Genomic DNA, 23,034 nt, shown 5'->3' with positions numbered 1-23,034 from the left:
GACATTCATTTGTCCCCCTTGTATTATTTTTCCCTTTCCCCTCACTTCCTCTTGTATGTACTTTTGTATAACTCTGAGGGTCTCCTTCCATTTCCATGCAATTTCCCTTCTCTCTCCCTTTCCCTCCCACCTCTCATCCCTGTTTAATATTAATCTTCTTCTCATGCTCTTCGACCCTACTCTGTTCTTAGTTACTCTCCTTATATCAAAGAAGACATTTGGCATTTGTTTTTTAGGGATTGGCTAGCTTCACTTAGCATAATCTGCTCTAATGCCATCCATTTCCCTGTAAATTCTATGATTTTGTCATTTTTTAATGCAGAGTAATACTCCGGACTCTGAAAAAAGCTCAAATTAAGGGAGAAAATTAGAAGCATTAAAGTGAGTTTTAGAGAAGAAAGTGAATATCCCTGAGGCTGGGGATATAGCTAAGTTGGAAGAGTGTTTGCTTAGCATGCATAAGGCCCTGGGTTTAATCCCTAGTAACACACACACACACACACAAAAAAAAAAAAAAGAATCCAACATATAAAGAAGAAATCTAAAAGAAATGGAACAAGTATTGAAATCCGTAATCGATTAAGTATTTTCCTGAAGTAAAAAAAAAATTATTCTCTAATAGCAACACTAAGATGTTCTTGAGAAAAGCCTTTTAGACTTCTAAGCAAAAGGACCTAGCCACACGGAAAAGAAAAAAAATTATACTGTCATCAGACTTTTCTACAGCAATACTTGATGCCAGAATTCAGTGGAAAAGATATTTAAGATGGGATGGCTAAGTAAAAAAGATGTGAGTCAAGGATCTTACATTCAATCATTTTATGTCTTGTCTTAGCTTTTTCACTTCTGTGACTAAAAGACCTGACCAGAACAAGTATAGAGGAGGAAGAGTTTATTTCAGGGCCCCCAGTTTGAGAGGTCTCAGTCCATAAACAACTGGCTCCATTCCTCAGGGCTCCAAGGATGCAGAACAACAAGATAGGAGATGATGATAGAGGGAAGTAGCTCATGTCATGATGGGAAAGCAGAGATCTCTACTTCCAGATACAAGACACATCCTCAGTGACTCACATCCTCTAGCCACATCCCACTTGCCTTCAGTTACCACTCAATCCTGTCAGGTGAATAATTCACTGATCTGGTTAAGGCTTTCACAAACCAAACATTTCTTCTCTGAGCCTTCGTACATTGTCTCACATATGAGCTTTTGGGGGTCACCTCCTATCCAAACCATAACATGCCTTATGTTGCAGAGATTACAGATATGTATGAATAGAAGAGATCAGTTCCTCTGAGCTCTTCCTGAGGAATCAACCAGAAAATGAGCTTCAGATAACCAAGAAATATTTGAAAAAGCTATGACCTGCAGTGATCTATATTTAACACATACAAGAACGGGGAAAACATGAAAATTACAACAAACTAGTCAATTGCTTTGTAAATAAATCATTGGTGTGGCTTTAAAAAATGCAAGATTTTATCTCACAACTGAGTACCACACTCTCATTAGAAAGTAACATGTAAAACTCTTGGAACTCAGCTCTTCTTTATTTTAGCTGATTGAACTTAAAAAAAAAGTATAAACTACAGTGATTCATTTTTTTTCCTCTAAGGCATGTGACCTTGTAACTTCATTGCTGAATAATCAGTAATGCATACTTTAGACTTGATGTGTTTTGGAGGTCACTTCAAGATTTCAGTATTAATATTTAAAATGATTGTATTTAACAGGTCAATTTGTTGATACACATTGGTGAAATAGCTTCCTTGTAGTGTTATTGACATTGGCTGGTAACTCTATTGCTTTTTAAACTTTTTTCTTTGCTTATTAATTTTGACACTAGCTATTGTCCATTTTAATTTTAGCACTCTAGTTTTGGCTACGTAGCACAACAATGATTAATAAGTGTGAAGTCATGATCTCTGTATTATTTGGAATTACCATGGAAGATCACCAGGAAATTTCATGCATGTAAAATTATTTTGTGAAAAATTTGTATGTTAAATATACTGTTTTTTTTCCTTGCAAAATTACTAATCATTCACACTTAATGGTTGCTAATCAAGCATTTGCAATATGGAAATTATGCATCTTAATCAGATTGAGCTTAAAACATATTTTTAGTCTACATTAATATGCATTCTCTAAAAGACATTTTACTTGGGTAAACTCCTTTAAGGAAAGCATTATCAGAAACAGTTTCAGATTTAATCAATGTATTGTTTTTCATTTCCAACATTATTAAACAGCAAAATAGTGTCTGTATAGTTATCTACATAATTTCTCATTGTTTTTTCTTGAGGCTATTATCAATGGATGGCCAGGCTCTATTTCTTTATTTTTAGCTGACAGAGGGTTGAAGAACATCAGTTTTACCTCTTGAAATTTGCAGGAAATAATTTTGAAGATTTCTTCCTCATTGCTAGTTTAATAATTCTGTCTTTATGAGATATATAAGAGGAATATTTTACTATTTTGCTTAATTTTGATTAATTTTTTTGTTGATGAATATTTCATATATTTTGGACAAATTCCTAACATTTTGAATGGCTCACCATATCATCTGTAGTTAGAATAGATGCCTATTCTGAAATCACCAGTGAGCACCACTCACTCCTGGTGGTGAATGTTGGACATATACTTGTGCTGTGCTTTGAGTTATAGAACTCAACAGCTTCTACTGTGGTCAAGCAGTGGTAGTGGTCTAAGTTTTACTATTCTCACTGTATGTAATATTTAGGTATGTTGAGCTGTATGACAAGGTGAATTTGAATCAAAGTTGGATGCAGAGTGGATTGCAAGCTGTAGTGACCCGAGGCCATTTTTTGGTTCTGTAAAGGTAGTGTTGATTATTTATCTGTGACACTAAGTCTTAGCCTGCAGCCTGTAATCTTCCTTCCTCAAATGTTGTAAGAGGAATACTGTTCTAGAAGTATGGTGCCTGTTCTGAAGATTAAATATGGAGCTCTGGTCAATTAGTTGTAGAGGGTAAAAGTCATTACTTTTTATTCAGTTTTTTTTTTATGACTAAATGAGGATTTGTTTAGGGTAGAAGGCATTTTGGATTATGTTTAAAATTGTACTGCATTATCTTAAGTTATTCAGAGTTGTGTTATGAATAAATTTTATGTCATTCTTTTACTTCTGATATTTTTAATTTTTTTGTTGACTCCATAAGCATGGCACTAATTATGCAAGATTTAGTAATGGCTGAGTAATATACACTAATAAAAATATAATAGACATCATCATCACTTATTATCTGACCTTTCTGTGTTTTAAAATCTATTGCTGTATGAAAAATTTTTATACCTGGAAAAATTTCCTTTTTATATGCTTAAGTTATGTTTCATTTAGTTATTGCTATGTTATCAAACCACTGAAAAATGTAGTAACTTAGACAAGAACAGTGAGTTGTTATGTTCATGATTCTGTAACATGTGCAATGCTGTGTTAGCTGAGGTGGTACTGGAGAACTTTCCTCATGACTCATTCATGACAGACAAGTTGGTGCTAGTTGTTCTGTGGAAATTCCCTTGAAGTTTAGGGGTGGGGTCTGTGTGCCTTCTGTACGGACCTCCACAGGCTGTTTGGGCTTCCTCATAGCATGGTGGCTGAGTTCTAAAACAAAGTGTTCCAGGAAAACCAGGTGCAGCTTCATGACCCTTTCAGGCCTATCTGTGGTGTCATGTAGCACCACTTCTACTATTTCCTTTCCCCCTTCCTTCCCTTTGGGATATATCATTCTTTTTTTTTTTTTTTTTGGTGAAGAACACTAATCTGGGTATTAGATGATGTATTAGTTACAATTAAGACTTAAAAAATCACCAATTTTATTTTTACATGGTAAAATTGTTTTCTGTTTTTGTTTTATAACAATACTACTATGAGCATTTTTTAACGTAAAACTCACTTGTCATCACTTTGTCAGCATTTCTTCAGATACAATAGCTATGTTAGAACAAAATAACATTTGTAAGGCCTTTGAGAAATAATAAGTTCTTTCCTGCTAGCTATAAGAAGGAATAAGCATCTAGTGTACTGCCAGCTGTGTTTAAGATTTATTCATTTACTGGGGATCCTGCAGCACTAACTGCCACCCACTTTGATCTTTGCTAGTCTGCTTTGCGTAAAGCAGATTCTTATTCTAACTTTGCATTTCCCTGACTACTAGTGAGGACAACCATATTTTTGTTAGGTTTAAATCAATCTCTGTTACATGTATTGAAGCATTATCCTTTAAATACATTGTTTTTCAATTATTCATTTCTAGTGTATAAAAATATACCAGGTCTTCCTAAACTCATTTGATTTTTGAGGTTAGAGTTATAAGTTTTTTGCTTGGTTGTGTCACTTGGTGGTTTTATTTCAGTGTCCATGATTTTTTTTTTTATTGGTTAAAGTTGTTGATACATAAAGATACTGATTCTTGCAGTAACTTTTAAGTATTTCAGGTCTTTTCCCAATGTATCTATTCATTTTGACAGATACATAGTGTCATAATGTTGCTCCCCTCCTTATGTAAATTTTAACAACCTATTTGGAATCTTTGTAGTTTAGGAACTATAATAAGAGTATCATTTAATGACATCTTTTATTTTAATTTTTTAAATTCTTAAATACACTTGCATTTCTTTTTTGTATTTTGTCTTTTCCATAATAGTAATGTACTTCTTGCAGCTTTATGCTTTATGGTATTTTTTAGAATCTGGATGGACAAAAGCCTTCAGTCACTGTATCCAGCCTGGATATTTTCTTCACTATATTTTAAAGTTGAGGAAACCAGATCAGAGATTATTTTGCCAAGAAAGGTGGCCTTCATATTTAGGTTTTCTTGACACTGGATCTCAAGTTCTTTAACAACATCTTATGTTACCATTACATTTATTCAAGGGCTTCATTATCACTCAGTAAGAATCTAGTGTTTTTTGTCCTGCATTTCTCTTTTTAGCTTTTCCCTCATAAATGGTTTTTTTTTTTTGTTGCTATTAATCAATTTTTCTTTAAATCTAGAATGTTTAAAAAATGTTTATTTTAATATAAAACTGAGTAAGATCACATATATTTGGTGTGCATTAAACATTTTTAAAAGAAGCTAAAACACTTGTGATTTTGAAACTGGAGCTTTGAGATGAAGCTTGATTTTCTGTGCTAGTGGACAAGAATAGTTTTTCTGCTTCTGCTGGCAGGTGAGGTCTGCATAAGGTGCAGTTCTCAATGGTGGGCTGTGCTGCCCTCTGCTGTTGCAGCCGACCCCAGCAGTTCACCATCAATTTCTTCTTTCTGGGTTCTTGTCCTGTGAATTTGGAGAATGAACTCCACACACCAGGATGCGTGAGTGTAATGGAAGGATCTATTGAAGAACAGGAACAGAACTCTCTGTCCCCAAGAGTGCTAGAGTAGGGGTTTATATATCACATGGTTCACTGTTATTGGTCCACATTTATGCTAATTAGGTTTTGAAATTGTACTCACAGTGTTGGTTATCCCTGAAGCCCATTCAGGTTTGCTTTACTTTCATTTTCTCCCTGCTTGGGGAAGGAGGAGGTTGAAGTCATTGAATTGTGCATGCTCAGTGGGGTGTCTGTAGTTGTAGCATTGTGTTGAGTGAGCTTGTGTAGTGGGCATCCCCACTGTGTGCAAGCTGAGCTGCAGTGGCATGATGGGGTCAGCTTGCCCCAGCCTGCCTCAGTGCTGGCCCACTCTGCTTCAGGACCACTACACCTGCATAGCGGACTCCACACCACCACAGGCTGCGCTCCATCCCACCCTGGCTGCCACCCCACTGCTCTGCCACTCCACTGCTCTGCCACTCCACTGCTCTGCCACTTTCCTACCAGTTTTTGGCAAGGACCGTTAGGCTAGCTGTGTTGCTTGGCAGCCAGACAGCCATGTCAATTTTATTTTCTTTGCACTTGTTCATTTTCTTAGTTTCTTGCTATTTATACTAGTCTTCTGTTGTATTCTTTTGTGAAGGAGGTTTAAATAGATTTCCTTTTTTCATCGTCTTGAGTCTTTTTTAGTTCCTTATCAGTTTGGATAAGGAGTGTAGAATTTTGGATAGCTTTAAAATAAGGAATAGTGAACTTTCTGTAAAGTGCCATCTAAATAGGCCATTTGTGTTCATTAATGTAAGTTAAGTACTTACAAGGTATTCCCTCATTCTTCTTGAGATAAAAGACAGAATTAGACAAAAACAGGCAGCTGATAACAAGTGGTGGTGCAGATGTAAAGCTCTCATTTTGGTGGAGAGTAAATTGAGACTCTCTGAAGGTAGCAGTTCTACTCCAGGTACCTACCCAGAGAAATGGATGTGTGTGTTCATAAGAAGACATGTACAAAAATGTCCATATGGCTTCCCTAATAATAGTACCCACTCTAACTCAAATGTCCATGAGTAGAGTGGATACAGAAATATTTACATCTTCACACAATGGCATATATACAGCAATAAAACAGAACTATTTCCATACATAATACCTAGAGTCAGCTTTTACTTCATTCCATCAAACCCAGGCAATAGTTATTTTTTCATTCTTTTGTTATATCTTTGCTCTCTCCTCTTTTTTCTTTATAAATTCAGTGAGTTATTTTCTTGATGTTTTTCAGAGAGCCACCATTTTTAATTATTTTCCTTTTGTTGTATTTTCTACCTTAATAGTTCTGTGTGCATCTTTCCTATTTCATTCCTTTTGTCTCAGTTTGGATATTTTGTTTCAGCTTTTTATGTTGGGCATTTAGTTTAGGTATTTTTTTCTTTGATTTTCACTTAGATATCTATTTATACATTGTATAATTAATGCTTTTTTTTGTATCCCATAGATTCCGATATGTACTGTTTTTACTATGTTCTGCAATTTTGTCTCCCCTCTCCCCCACTTTTTAAGGTCACTTAACAGTTTTAAAACTTTTCAGATAAAACTTTTGGGTCCTTGATGTGTTTATTAATTTCATTTTTTATATTCTCAAAAATGATTTTTAATGGATTTAATTAAGGTTTTCTTTGTGACCAATTTAAAGGAACATTTCATGATTAGTTAAGAAAAAGGTTTATTTCCTTATTATGTTTCTAAGGAAAACATGTACATACACACAGATGGGTATGTTCATCCTGTTCTTCCAATGTGCTTTATAAATCATTGCTCATACAGCCTGTGCATACATGTTGGGGGTAGTGTGGAGGTATGTGTTTATTTTTTAGTCTGGTTGTAGGCTCCTTGGAGGTGTACTATATCATGTTTTCTGTTATCTTAAAGACCATTATAGTTCTTTGGTATGCATTGTCACATCTGTTTTTTTTTTAAATATTTTTCAAATTTGTTGTTGGACACAATACCTTTATTTTATTTCTTCATTTTTATGTGATGCCGAGGATTGAACCCAGCACCTCGAATGTACTAGGCGAGTGCTACCACTGAGCCATAACCCCAGCCCTGTTACATCTGTTTTTGAATTAAAATATGGCATTTCCCCCCTCTGATTAAAAAAAAAAAAAGGTTTATTTCATATTACTTGAGCATGAATTTTGATGTATACTCCTAACATCCAATCTGTTGTTTATATTATTTAGGCCTTCTATATCCTGTGTATTTTTGTTCTTTTTGGTAGGCTTGGACTTAGGGGTGTGATTAAGATTGTTACTTATCACATCTGTGTAGTTTTTACTTTAGAAAGGGGGGTTGTTGGACTATTTAGGGTACACCATTCACTACTGCATTCATTGCTGTAATAAATTTGTTAATAGTGGCCTTTGGCATTATACAGTGTTCTTTGTTTTGTGTACCATGTTTTTGTCTAATTCTGTCTTATATATCAAGAAGAATGATGGAATACCTTGTATATCCAAAATGTCCATCCTGTTTTTGCTTGAATTGGTCTGATATATGTATATATTAGTAAAATTTTGTATTGCTTTAGAAATGTACATACTAAGTGCAATTCACTGGGTTTTATTTTGTTTTTGAGTTCAGAGGAGTAACACCTGCAAGGAAGGCATGGTGGCACATGTTTGTAATTCCAGCAGCTTGGGAAGCTGAGGCAGGAGGATCAAATGTTTAAAACCAGCCTCAGCAATTTAGTGAGGCCCTAAGGAACTTAACAAGACCCTGTCTCAAAAAAAAGTGGAGGGGGCTGGGGATGTGGCTAAATGGTTAACCCTGAGGTTCAATCCCCAGTATAAACAAACGAACCAATAAACCTACATAGACTCTTGTCAGCACCGCAGAAGGGTATAGAATAATTCCCTCATCTCAAAGAATGATCTTGTGCAGCTCCTTTTTTAGTAAGACTTTCCCATCCCAATTTTGGCAATTACTGATGTGTCCTGTCTACCTTAGTTTTTTATTTATTCATTTATTTTTTTATTGGCTCCTTTTAGTTACATGATAATAGGATTCATTTTGACATAATTATAAAAGCATGGAATGTAATTTGTTTAGTCCCCCTTCCTTTTCCCTCATCCCTCCCCCTGTTTTCTTCCCTTATTCTACTGCTCTTTCTGCTGTTTAATTGGTGTTTTGTGTATGTATATGATGGTGAGATTCACTGTGGTGTATTCATATAGGAAATTTAGGTCAGATTCATTCCACTCTTTCCCAGTTTCATCCCTCCTACCTTACAGATTTACTTTCTCCATTTTTTTTTCTACTTAACATTACACACTTGAAACTCATTTGTGCTTTTTTTTATAGAGTAAAAATTATTGCTTAGTAGTATTTCATTATGTGGATGTATCACATACTCACGAAGGACATGTGTATTGCATTCAGGTTGTGACTACCATGAATAATGTGGCTATTAATGTTTGTGTACAAGTATGTTTTTGTAAACATAAATTTTCATTGCATTAGAATAAACACATATCGGTATATGTTTAATATTAGTTTTTAAACTGCCGAATTATTTTCCAGAATGTTGTACCATTTTTCCACTCCCATTAACAATGTAGAAAAATTTTAATAGTTCCATGCAGTCATAATTTTTCACTTTGGTTATTCTAATGAATGTATACTAGTATCTCATTGTGATCTTAATTTGCATTACTATAATGATCATGATATTAAGCATATTGAGCATCTTTTCAAATGGTAGTTGACATCCTTGCTGAAATGTCTGTTGAAATATTTTGTGCATTTAAAACTTCTTAATGCTGAATTTTGAGAGTTCTTCATACAAGTATTTTCTGCTCATATGTATCTTACAGTGATTTCATAGAGGAAGTTTAATTTTAATTAACTGTCAATTATTTTATGGACTGCGGTTTGGATTTCATATCTAAGAACTCTTCCTAATTGAAGATTATGAACATTTTTTTTCCTTTAAGAGTTCGTAGTTTTACATTTTGCTTGATTATACAGTCTGTTTTGGGTTAATTTTTGCATAGATGGTTTAAAGTTTAGTTAATTTGAAGTTAATTTTTTCCCATGTGAATATCAAGTTGTTCAGCATTTTTTGTTGAAAAGAATATCCTTTCTTCAAAACTGCCTTTGTACTTTTGTCATAAACTATTTGATTTTATTTCTAAACTCTGTCTTGTTTCCTTGGACTATATGGCTATCATTTTGTGAGTACCACATTGTTGGATTACTGTAGTTTTTGGTCAGAAAATCATTATGTGATTTTCTTTCTCACCTGAATTGTTTGATCAATTCTAATTCATTTTTCTTTATATATTTTAAAGTTAGCTGGTCTGTATCAATAAAATATCCTTCTGTCATTTTGATTAAAATTGCATTAATTTTTTAGGTCAATTTGGGGAGAAGTGCTATCTTTAACTTAGCTCTTTTACTCTATCACATAGAACGTCTGTCCTTAAACCTTTATCAGTCTTTTATATTTATGCAATTTTCAGTGTAAAGAATCTATTTTTGTCCTGGTGTGTGGCGCACGCCTATAATACCAGCAGCTCGAGAGGCTGAGGCAGGAGGATCATGAATTCAAAGCCAGCTTCAGCAAAAAGTGTGGTGCTAAGCAACTCAGTGAGACCCTGTCTCTAAATAAAATACAAAATAGGGCTGGGGATGTGGCTCAGTGATCAAGTGCCCCTGAGTTCAATCCTTGGTATATTTCTCCCCACCCCCCAAAAAGAATCTATTTTTGTTAGGTTTAAACCAGTTTGTTGTTGTAGCTATTGAAAGATGTTATTTTACAAACACTGTTTTCCAATTACTCATTTCTAATATACAGAAATATACCAGCTGTCGCTAATCCCACTTGTTGGGGAATTTTTTTTGGTGTATTCCTTGGGGATTTTCTACAGTCATATCTGTTAACATTTCTTCCATTCCAATTCCAGTGTCTTTTAAATATTCTTTTTCCTTGTTGCATTGGCTATAGGTTTCAGTAAAATATGGAATCATGGGTGAGGAGAGTGGACATCATTGCTTAATTCCCAGTTCCTAGAAGTATCCAGCGAAATGTGATATTAGCTGTAGAGTTTTTCTAGATGTCTGTTTTCAGATTGAGGATGGTCCCTTCTATTCCTAGCTTGCTGTGAAAATTTTCAAAAAATTGTAAATAGTTGAATTTTATCAAATACTTTTTCATTATCAATTGGTTATCATGTAAATTTTCTCTTTATATCTGTCATGTGATGTTTTACACTGGTTTTTCAAATGTTGAATTTGTCTTGGATTTCTGGGATATACCCCACTTGGTCATAATGACTTCCGATTTATTGCTGGATTCAACTTGCTTGTATTTTCTTGAAGAATTTTTGCACTTGTTTTTCCTTCTCTCTATGCAATTAACTTCCTTTTTTAAAAATCTGTTTTAGTTGTAGATGGACACAATACCTTTGTTTATTTTTATGTGGTGCTGGGAATTGAACCCAGTGCCTCACGTATGCTTAGGCAAGTGCTGTACCACTGAGCCACCACCCCAGCTCACATTAACTTCCTTTTCTTACGTAATTGATTTACTTGGATGTTTCTCATGTCTATAAGTGCTTGTTTAATGATGTTTCCTTAAGATTGATAATACAGTTTACCTGGGCTTCATCATTGGTTATTTTTTAAAATTTTGGATGGGTGGTAACTTATACCATTTTTAATGCTCTAGCCAAAATACCTCAGGCTGGCTGATGAATGAACAACAGAAAATTGTTGCTTACCGTTCTAGAGGCTAGGAAGTCCAAGGTCAAGGAGCCAGCAGATATGGTGTGTAGTAAGAATGTATTCCTCAACAATGCCACCTTGTACATGTCCTCTCATGGTCAAAAGGGCAGACAAGGTCCCTGGCACCTCTTTTATGGGGGTACTGGACCCTTTTGTGAGGGTACAGTCCATAAGACCTTATCACCTTCCTACCGTCCCAATACTTACAGAGTCATGGTGAAAATTTCAACCTTGAAATTTTGTGGGAGGAGAAAAACACTCAGACCACAGCAGATGGAGCCAGCTTTTCATCAGCTGAAATCTTTAGATTCTCATTTATTTTTGTCTTTCCATGAAATAGCCATTTATGAATGTTGCCTGCAGTGTTTTTGAAATGTGTTAATGTGATTCTATGTAGAAAAAAATGAGAGGTTCCAATTTTCAAGGGATTAGTTTTGTAGTTTCTTTTATTTTTTAGGTACACTATTGATATTTATGACAAGAAAATTATCCCTTTACTAATTTTTAACTAATGTACCAAAGCACATTCACTAGTTTTATGTGGTTCTTTTTTTTCATTTATTGCATTTTATTTCCATATGGAATTTAACATTCCCTTTTCTCACGTCTCTCACACTTTTTCTCTTTAAATAAATTGTTTATGAACATGTTCTCCACTCTGATAGATTTATGAATCTTTCTCCCTGCCCTTTTACCTCTTGTACCACACCCTTTCTTTTTAAAATTAGAGCATTATATATAGCAGTTGGATTCATTTTGGAAAACATCATACATGTAAGGAATTTTTCAATCCCTGTTTTCTTCCCTCTCCCTCCCCGTAGACTCCTCCTTCTCTGCTAATCTTCCTTTTGCTCTTTTTTTAAAATTTGTCTTTTATTGGTACTTTCTAAATATACAGAAAGAGTGAAATTCCCTGTGGCATATTTATATATGCATATAATGTGAGTTTGTTAAAATTTGTTAAACTTATTCCATATTTCCTCTCCTCTCCTGTCTCCTCTGTCCTTCTCAGTCTCCTCCTGCTCCACTAATCAATCTTCCCTATATCTTTGATATCTGAACTAGGAAAGGCCTGAGGTTTCTGATTTTTTTGTTTTTAGTTTTGTTTGGTACTGGGAATTGTACCCAGAAGTACTTTACTACATCCCAAACCCTTTTTATTTCTATTTTCTTTTATGTTAAAAAGGGGTCTAAGTTGTTATTTAAAAACACATTTATGATTGTAAATTTTTCCCACCTGGCAATAGAATATTCAGTGTAAAGGCACCAAGGCATGGCAGAAAAAAAAAAAAAATTGAGCTCCTCGAGTCTTCCGTAAGCACACAGTATTTATATCTCTGGTTTCTTCTATTTATTGACCGTGTGTGTGTGTGTGTGTTTTATATTTGTGTATCAATGTACACATGAAATAATAATACAGTTGCCTGTTAAGAGGGCAAGTAGCACTCTCAATAGCTATTCTACTATATGTTGTGTCTTAAGAAATGTTGGGTTACCTTCATTTTGTGTTTAAGATCTCAGATGTGGACTAGAGATATAATCTCTGCATGTGCGGGTTTGCTCAGATTGACATCTGAATGCAGATGTGACTGCCACACATGGAGTTGTGTGGTTAATGAGTCAAGAGGTGGGCTTTGTTACTCAGCTGGTCTAGATTCAAATCCAGCTCTGAATTTGGGTATGTTGCTTACCTCTTCAAGATTATTTTTTCTTTATAAAATAGGGATACTACTATCAATTTTTATGGCAAAACTTTAGGATTAAATGAGAGAATACATATCAAACTTAGTATGGGGTCTAGAACAAATTAAATGTAAAACAGTAGCTGATACTTTATTTCTTGCTGTCTATTTATTATAATCTATTTACTCTGGGAATTGAAGCCATCCTGGATTTTTCACATTTTCTCAAAAAGGTTTTTTAAATATCTTCCACAGGATTTTGTCTCCACAATTATACGTCTACTTGACAGCCCCTCAACTTCCATTAGAGCCAAAGCCTTCCTGGTGCTTTTGTATATTGTGATGCATAATCGTGAGATGTTGCCACTCAGCTGCCAAGCAAGGTATGATCTTCTCGGATGGCTTCATCAATAACTTCAATTTAGTTCATGTTTTATTAGTAGTTTTATATGCATTTTACAGGATATTTCTTGGCCTTTATGCATCTGGTATTGAAAACTTTTTTCTAAAAATTTCCAGGAGTTTAATATATGTCTTACAATCTCAGCTTAGAAACACAAAGAACCTGAGAAGATTCTAAATCTGAAGCGGGGTGTGAAAGTACCTGGGGTACTCTATCTAGATCTGAGCCCACTCTGAGGCAGGGTGTTAGAGTTGGTCCTTTGTACCTTAGGATTTTTAGAACCAATGGTAGGCTTTTTTTTGTTGTTGTTGTTATTGTGAGATTCTGGAATGAGTAGCTGTGAAGGCTCCAGAGGAGCAGCCTTGTAAGGTAGGAAGAAAGATGGGTGGGAGTTCCAAGGACTTACTCTGGGCTGGGGCTTGTTTTTTTTTTTTTTTCTCTCTCTCTCTTTGCATTTCAATTCCTTCCTATAAAAGGAAGAGATCACCCTGTGTGTCCCTCAAGTTCCCTTCAAGCTCTGATGCTTTATGATTAACTTTGAATAATCTGGTCCATGCTCTGTTGAAGCCCAGAGGTTTCCTGAAAATTTGGTTTAATGTTCACTTCTTCATCTAGGTTTTTACTTGTTCTGGAATAAGAAGAGAGTGTGCAATGCTGAGATTGATTTGGATTAGGAATTGGTACAGTTACTTTTTTTTTTCTTTCCTGTAAACATCCAGAGAATTCACAATTGGGCTTTGTGGGCAAAATGGAAAAATTTTGACTGTTATGTTGATATTTATATAACAAGGCAAATTCCCACATGTCTTTTATTGACAGAAGAAAAATAATGATTGAGAATGTTAAAAAAAATTTTTTTGGTAATACAGTTCTATTAATGAAAAAAATATTTTTTTATAGGGGAGATAACATTTAGCTTAACTGGTAGTCAAAGTTAGTGTCCACATCATGAAGTCACTTGCAGCTGTTCATCTGTTAGTGATGATCTTTGGTGTGAGCTTTGGCTAATCTTTGAGAATGTCTTTTCATACAGATAAGTGCTGACAAATACTAATATCAATTCATGACTATGGCTATAATTGAATATACTCTTCACATGGAAGGTATTTGCCTTATTATGATTTTTCTCTTGTTGTTTACCTTCTAGCATATCATTATATTATAGTTAATCACGTCTAATTCAAGGGTATTTAGAAGCGCTTAATAAGATTTCATTGTTTTTCATCTCTGGGGATTTACTACTTATATCCTTCTTTATTTTCTGCTTATTGTCTTTAAAGTTGATGTTTTGAATATTTTGTTTTAGATTGGAAGGTGAATCCTGTTGCTGTTAGTCCATAATAGATGGAAGTGGAGGTCACTTGTGTTCATTACTTTTCAATGGCCTTAACAGTGACTTTGCTGCCTTTGATCTCTCCTTATGTCTACCATCATTTTCTACCAGATGAACTAAGTTTCTCAACTTGTGTTCTTAGGTCATTTCTCATTCTCAGTCTGGTTTCTGTAGAGCAGCAGAAGTATGTACACACCGTGACTCATCTTCCCTGCTCAGACTCTTCTGGTACTACCCAGCCATAATAAAATAGTAGCCGGCTCCTCACCAGGACCCACTCTGCCCGGCCTCATCCAGTTCCTGCCCATCTCTTAGCCCTTGTTTTGTAGTCTTTTTGCTCATTTGCTTCCAGTATGCAGGTTTTCTTTTTACTCTTTTTTTTTTTTTAATTTTTAAGTTTGTTTTAATTAGTTATACATGACAGTACAATGCTCTTCTTACTCTTTGAATACACTAAGCCTGTTGTACTGCTTTTAAGTCTTTCCCTAATTGCATTCCCAGTGGCTGTGATCCCCCCCCCCCCCCCCCCCCCCCAGGAATCTAGCCGGGGGAACTGTGGTGATTCAGAGATCACTCTCTCTGAAACATTTTCTGCAACCCTAACTGTAAAGACTGTTTAACTGGGAGGAATAAAACCATTCAGATGTTCAGTGCCTGGGAACTCATGGCACATCCAGTCCTCCCAGGGAACTGCTGTGACTTCTGTGTGTCTCTAGATGAATATTTAGAAAACTTTACAAATGGCAGGAAACAGATGGCCTGAAGGCACATCCTGACGAGTCCATGTTGATTCTCTGGAGCAACATAGCCAGCAGGGCAAGTGTGGAGAGCGGATCTCACAGGTGGGCTGCATTCTTCCTGCACTGTGTGGCAGAGATGACACGCCTCTTCTTGAGTCCCTGATGGTGAATATTGACCTTGGAGCTTCTGCAGGGTTCTAAATGCAGATGCTTTCTCTGTGTGATGATTGGGGTCTGTAGTCCTATTCCTACTCCAGAAGTGTCCAGGACATCTGGAGTAGGGCTGAAAGAATTGGTGGGGCCAGCCTGCCCCAGACTGGGAGGCTCTGGGAAGATGACTTTACCTGCTTCCCTTTCCTCACCTGCTTTGGCGCACCTGTCCTCAACTGGTGCTGAGTAGGGGAAGAAATTAGTAGGTCAAGGTTTGCCCCAGGCAGTTTTGCAAGACATAGTTCTTGAAGGAGAAAGAACAGGAAGACCAGGCAGCTCTTACTGTGGCAGAACTAATGAAAGAGACAGAAAAGAATTTTAACAATTAATGAAAACACTATGGAGAGGCAGGTTTTTTGGAAAATCAACAGAAGAACTGAGAGACAATGGTCTCTGCTGGGGATGTCATTGCGGCTTTGAAAGTCCATATGAAAGAACACGCTGAACTGTATTGAGCCGACGACAAAGACATGGGAAATCCATGTGAAAACAATAAGAAAGATGGAGTGTGGGTCCAGGAGGCCTCACTTTGCAAAGCGCCAGGAATTCCAGGAGGAGGAGGAACAGATGGCGGATGATTTCTAATCAAGGTAGTTTTAGTAGTCATCTTCAGGTTCAACTTTATGTCTTCTGTATGTGAATGAGAGTAAAGGAGTTAAAAAGGCACAAGACAACAATGGCAGAGGGAAAGATGACTAAAAGTGGATGAGTGTTGTTTCCCCATAACTTTGTATTTTGGATGCTGGAAAGCTGATGGATAAATCTTTACTCATTTAGTGGAAGGAGAATGCTGAAATCTCTTATTGTCTGCAAGGGATGAGGCCAATATTAGACATGATTACTACCTGGTAATATTTGGAATGGTAAGGAGATGGGCTTACCAGGTACTTTGAAAGCATAAGTGAGAAATTGCTATGGAGATTTGAGCCATAGCTTTCCTCCTACACTGAGCATCTGGGAGGCTTCTCCTCTCCCACTGTAGCAGGGCTCTTGAGAGGTGTTCTGCATAGTGTGGCTAAGAGGGGATGAGGAGCTTGTGGAAAAGCAAATGACAGTATGAAAGTAAACTTACTCTGTGGGAGGGCCTTAGCTACCTTCCCATTCAAACTTGGACTGCTTGCAGCTTGACTTACCTACTGTTGCCCAGAGTTTGGAGCATCATCTTAGGGAAGCTCTTGGGGATCTGATAAAAGCCCCACAATGGCTGACATTTGAGTGTTCCCTACTACAGCCAGTGGAATTTTGTCCTACACTAGAGGCCATCTGTCATAAGCCCTATTCCTATGTACAAACTTCCAGCCACACTTCAGTGTCATTTAAAAAAAAAAAATCACCAGATATTTGAGGGAGACCTGTGACATGGAACACAGAAACACAAAGTAAATTAAAAGGATTGGACAGGAATAGACAAGAGTCCATGAACAGCCAGTTAATGGAAAAAGGAAAGCAGATGACCCTTAAACTTATGAGTAAATGCTAAATCTGCCTCATTTTAATTGAAATGCCAATTATTAAAACTACACTAAGATGCCATTTATCACTTAATGCATTGGCAATATTTGACAATGTATTCTCTTGGCAAGGCCCTGGAAACTGGCACTCTTTTACACTACCAGTATAAAAGATGCACAATAGTATAACTACTGTGAAGAAGAATCCGGAAATATTGGTTGAATATCCCTTATCTGAAATTCTTGGGACCAGAAGCACTTTTTTGGGGAGTGGATTTTTATATATACATAATGAGATATCTTGGGGATAGGACCCAAGTCTGAACATGAAATTCATTTGTTTCCTATGCATCTTACACATGTTGACTGAAGGTAATTTTATACATATTGTTAGTGTGCCTGCATTTTTGACTGTGACCAGGCACATGAGTCAAGTGTGGCAAGATAACTATTTCCTTTGTGGTATCATGTCAGTGCTCAAAAAAATTGCAGATTTTGGAGCATTTCAGACTTTGGATTTCTAGAGTAGGGATACTTGACCTCAGCAAAGGAAAATAAAAAACGTATTCATTTACCTTTTGACCTAGCTGTCTTGCTTCTAGGAGACTGCATGAGAAGTGAAATGATATAGCACAGGGCTAAACTACCCAAGCATCCAGCACCAGGAATCTAGCCGGGGAACTGTGGTGATCTCCATGTTAGTTTTCTATTTTTTGTTGAAACAAATTGCCATAATCTCAGTGACTTTAGATAATGCCTATTTATCTCATGGTTTTATGGGTTAGGAGGGTGGGCACTCTGTTACTGCTGACCTCCCAGGCTTGAAGTCATAGATATTGGCTGGTGCTGTAGCTCTCATCTGAGGCTCCGTGTTCTCTTCAAAGTTCACTAGTGATTGGTAGAATTAATTTCTTTCAACTATAGGACTGAAGTCTTCTGGATTAGAAATTCACAATGTAGCTGTTAGCTTTCTTCCTGGGTAGATCACTTCTCATGCCCTGAATTTGCTTCATGGTTCAAACATCTTTGTCCAGTTCCGCCACCCGTCAGAGGAAATGATCTGCTTTCAAAGGTCTCACCTGATTAGATTAGGCTGACCCAGATGTTCTCCATATCTCAAGGTTAACTGAACTGGAACTTCACACCTTCCAACTCCCATTCTCAGTAGTACCTACATTACTGTTTGGTTGAGTAGTTAGGAGTGGAACTCTTGGAGAAGGACCATCTTTAGAAATCTGTGTATCCCAATCCCCATAATGGAGGGGAAAAGGAACAGGGAATATCCATAACCACAGCCATAGTCATCGCCAAGATATATTACCTCCCCTCCCCGCCCCCAAAAAAAGCAAGGTGCAGAGCAGCATTTAGCATACTACATGTTATCTAGGAAAAAGGGTGAACACAGAAATAATAGGTACATTTGCTAACATTTTCAAAGAGGAAAAAATGGAAGGTTAAATAAAAAATTTGCAACAAGGAAGGGTAAATTAGTGGGTGGGAAGAGAATAGGGAGGCCGGGCCAGGGATGAGCTGTACATCTCTGAATGTATCTGTTTTATGGTCCAAATTTAATAAACACATACATGTTTTATATAATTAAAGATAAAAATAAAGCAATTTCTAAAAACTATATATATATAAAGTTTGTGGTATAATTCCCCAGAGAATATATATATTTAAGCTGCCTTTAAATCAGTGTTATCAGTATATTTCTTTTTATTGTAGTTATATATGGTAATTCGGTTCATTTGGACAAAACCAAATATGGAAGGAATTTGATTTTAAACACCATCCCTCCTTTTCTCCTCTCCTCCATCCCCCTCTTCTCCCTCCTCTACTGATCTTCCTTTCATTCCTTTATTTTTTAAAAAAATATATTTTTAGTTGTAAATGGACACAATATTTTTATTTTTTATGTGGTGCTGAGAATCAAACCCAGTACCTCACTTGCGAGGCAAGCACTCTACCACTGAGCCACAACCCCAGCCCTCACTCCTTTCTTTTTGATTGGTACTTTCTGCATATACATAAAGGTAAAATTCCCTTTACTACTCATATAACATGATTTTGTTAAATTCATTTCTGTTTCTTCCCCTTTCCCATCTTTCATCCCTCCCTGTCATTCTCCACCTTCTGCTCTGTGAACTGTCTCTGTGTATTTGTAATTTGATCCCCATCACCCACTGCCTTCTTTCCCTTATTTTGCTCTGGCTTCTACCTTCAATCCTTGATTTTTCTGAGTCTAGCTTATTTCACTAAGCATGGTGTTCTCCATTTCCACATATTTACCAGTAAGTGTCATTGTATTCTTCTTTTTGGCTGAGTAGAACTCCGTTGTGTACATATGCCACATTTTCTTGATTCATTCATTTGTTCACAGGTATCCGATACCATAATTTGCTATTGTGAATTGTGTTGCTATAAACATTGAAGTGTCTGTGTTGTATAGATGATTTTAGTTCTTTTAGATAAATATCATGGAGTGGGATACCTGGGTCATGTGGTGTTCTGTGACTAATCTTTTGGGGAGTCTCCATACAATCTTCCAGAGTGATTAATTTGCAGTCCCACCAACAATGTATGAACATACCTTTTCCCTCACATTCTCACCATCATTTATTATTTGTGTTGTTGATAATTGCCATTCTGACTTGGAGCAAGAAGAAATCTTGTATAGTTTTGATTTGTGTTTTCTGATTGTTAAAAGATGTTCAACTTTAAAAAATATATTTGTTGACCATTTTGTGTTTCTGCTTTTGAGAATTGTCTGTTTAGTTCTTTTGCCCATTTATTTGATTTTTTTTTTTGTGTTGAATGTTTTGAATTCTTAATATATTCTGGATATTAATCCCCTTTGAGGAGCAGCTGGTAAAGATTTTCCTCCCATTCTATAGGCTTTCTTTACTATTTCCTTTGCTGAGTAGAAGCTTCTTAAATTTGATGTCATCCCATTCATTTATTGGTTTTATTTCTTGAGCTTTAGGGTTCTTGTAAAGGAAGCCAGTGCCTGAACTTACATGATGGAGTGTCAACCCTATATTTTCATTTTTCTTTATGTCTGGATAATAAACCATTGTGTATATACACCATATTTTCCTTATCCATTCATCTGTTTATGGGCACTTAGGCTAATTCCATATTTTAGTTGTTGTGAGTAATACCGTAGTAAACTTTTAGTTTTTTGAGGAACCAACATGGTTTTCTCCATAATGGTTGTACTAACTTATATTTCCACCAACAGTGTGGAGAATTGCTTTTTCTCCATATGCTCACCTATGTCTGTTATTTTTTAAAATAATAGACATTCTAATTGGGGGTGAAACCCATTGTAATTTGGATTTTCATTTAGCTGATGGCTAATGTGAACATTTTAAAATATATCAGTTATTTGCTTTTCTTTTGAGAAATGTATTCAGATTATTTATTCATTTTTCATTGGATTTTTCTTTTTTCTTTTTGTACTGGTGATTGAAACCAGGAGTGCTTTATCACTAAGCTGCATCTTCAGTCCTTTTTATTTTTTATTTTGAGATAGGATCCGGGTAAGTAGCTGAGAGTTTTAATAAATTGCTGAGGTTAGACTTGTGATCCTCTTGCATCATTAGGATTACAAGTATATGCCATCATGCCCAGCTTGGATTACTTTTTCTTTAAGTTTTTGAATTCTTTATATATTCTGGCATTAACCCTCTGGCAAATATCTTCTCCCATTACGTAGATTTTCTTTTCATTCTGTTTCCTTTGCTATGCAAGAACTATTTAGTTTAATGTAGTCCCCGTTTGTCAGTTTTTCCTTTTGCTTCCTGTGCTTTTGGGGCCCAATTAAGAAAATGATTGCCTATACTAATAAGTTGAAGTATATCCCCTGTGTTTTCTTCTAGTAGTTTTGGAATTTCAGGTCTTATATTAAGGTAATGCATGATAATGAAGGTAATGTGTTCTCCTTATAGTTTTTGTTTTAAAGTCTATTTTGTCTGATATAGGTATAGCTATTCCTGCTCAGGATTCCATTTGCTTGGAATTTATATTTTCATTCTTGCAGTCTGTGTGTGTCTTTATTGGTGAAGCAAGTTTCTTGTAGGGAACATATTGTTGGATTTGTTGTTTTCCTTTATTTGTACAACCAATGTGTACCTTTTAGTTGGAGAATTAAGTCCATTTGTATCCAGGGTTATTATTGAAATGGTTGAATTATGCCTGTCATTTAGTTTTTTATTCTAGTTGTTTTGAATATTCCTTTGGTCTTTTCTTTGACTTATTCATCTTTGTTGTTTGATGGTGTATTGTATTAATAGTGTTTGGTCATTTTTCATTTCTCTTTTATGTATCTACTCTTCTAGTGGGAGTTGATAGTTTCACATGCTACCTTTCACTTCTGTGTGTGCAACTCCCTTAAGCATGTTTTGTAAAGCTGGTCATGAATTCCCTCAGTTTTTATCTTGGAAGTTCTTTGTTTTTCCATCCTTATGAAGAATGATCTTGCTCGGCATAATAATACAATAGTTATTTTATTGTTTAGTTCCATAATGGAAAGATGAAAGAATAACTAAAAGTACAAGGCAGCAAAAACTAGAACTTTTTGGAATATGTTCATTCCATCCCACTCTGCTGAGAAATCTGCTCTTAGTCTAAGGGAGTTGCCTTTTAATGTAATGTGGGGCTTTTCTTTTATAGATTAGTCTGTTGCTGAGATTTTCAACTGAATTGGACTTATTGATTTCCTCATTTCTAAGAATTCTCTTAGTTCTTTTTCAGAAGCTCTGCTGGATTTTTCATTCATATCCTGCACTGTTTTTCTGATTTCGTTTAACTGTTTCTGTATTCACTTGGATCTCATTGATATTTAAAAAAATATTTTTTTGAATTATTAAGCATTTCATAATTCTGATTTTGTTGGAATCTCTTACCAGAGAGTTATCTTTTGGAGATGTCATGTTATCGTGTTTCTTCATTGATATTTCTGCATTTGGTGTAACATATTTCTACATATCCTGAAGATGTGTTTGGAGGTTTGGGTTTGTTATTCAATACTGGCTTTGATTCTAGCTAGGCACCATAATGTGTGTTTCCAGTAGCTTCTTTGGTTGTGATTAATGACTTTGGGCATAGCATTTGTTGTGGTAGATTTGAAGAGACCTATTTCCTCTTTGGGCCATGCAGGAGTGGGGACAGTTTTGCTTTTAGGATATAGAAGTTTAATTGGGATGTACATTATGGGATTCTATGGATTTATCTTGTTTGGTGTTGGCTCACAGTTTCTTGAATCTGCAGATTTATATCATCTGGTAATTTTCAGTCATTATTTCGTTTTCATTTGCCCACTCCTCCCTTGTTGAGACCTGATAATACAAATATAAAGTGTTTTGTTACTCTACAGCTTCCAGGGACTCTGGTTTTTCTTGGTCTGTTTTATCTGTACTTTTTACATTTTATAAGTTAAATTTATTTGAACTTTTTCTTCTACCTGCATTCATTATTGAGCCCATCCAGTGAGGTTTTTAAATTTTGTTTATTTTCCAATTATATTTTTTACTTTATTTTTATGACCTGTCTTTTTCCTTTGGATATTTTAAGTGTTTTCACTGGTTGTCCACATTGCATGGAAATGTGAGTTGCTGTGATTTGTTGGAAAGCATTGTAGAAACACATATTTCTATTAACAATACCCATAAGTTCAGTTTAAAAGGTTTGCATTTGATATTTAGCTGCTAGAAATCAAACTATTAATTTTTCCAGATATATGCATGAAGGTATCCAATGCAGCTTTGTTACATGCATTGATATTGAACTGGCTCAGTAAATATGACATAGCTATAATATATATGACCTATTTGATTAATTTAGAGAAATGTTCATTAGATGAGTAAAAATAATGACAGGGCAGCTTTCTATTTTAATTTTGAAGACATTTTTAAAAACAACGTACATGGCAAAATGATTCTGTTGCATGTATTTGTATAAAAGTCCTTTTAAAAAAAAGGCAAAGAATAATAATATCAAGTTTATTATCTAAGTAGGGTAGGAAAAACACATTATTTATCTCTTCACTTGTGTGTTTAGACTATTATACAATGAGCTATTTCACTCTTATAAGAAAAAC

General features: G+C 35.6%; 1 protein-coding gene across 1 annotated transcript in view; it reads left to right on the top strand.

Annotated features, from left to right (window-relative positions):
• Window positions 1–23,034, top strand: part of Ulk4 (unc-51 like kinase 4) — a 516,944-nt gene that overhangs the window by 144,914 nt on the left and 348,996 nt on the right. Inside the window, exon 23 of the mRNA XM_071600065.1 lies at window positions 13,053–13,180. Within this exon, the coding sequence (XP_071456166.1) occupies window positions 13,053–13,180 (128 nt within the window). The remainder of the gene's footprint in view (window positions 1–13,052; window positions 13,181–23,034) is intronic.

The sequence above is a fragment of the Marmota flaviventris genome, chromosome 1 (assembly GCF_047511675.1).
Source record: "Marmota flaviventris isolate mMarFla1 chromosome 1, mMarFla1.hap1, whole genome shotgun sequence".
NCBI lineage: Eukaryota > Metazoa > Chordata > Mammalia > Rodentia > Sciuridae > Marmota > Marmota flaviventris.
Note: the sequence above shows the minus strand (reverse complement) of the source record. Positions and strands in the feature narration are given on the sequence as shown.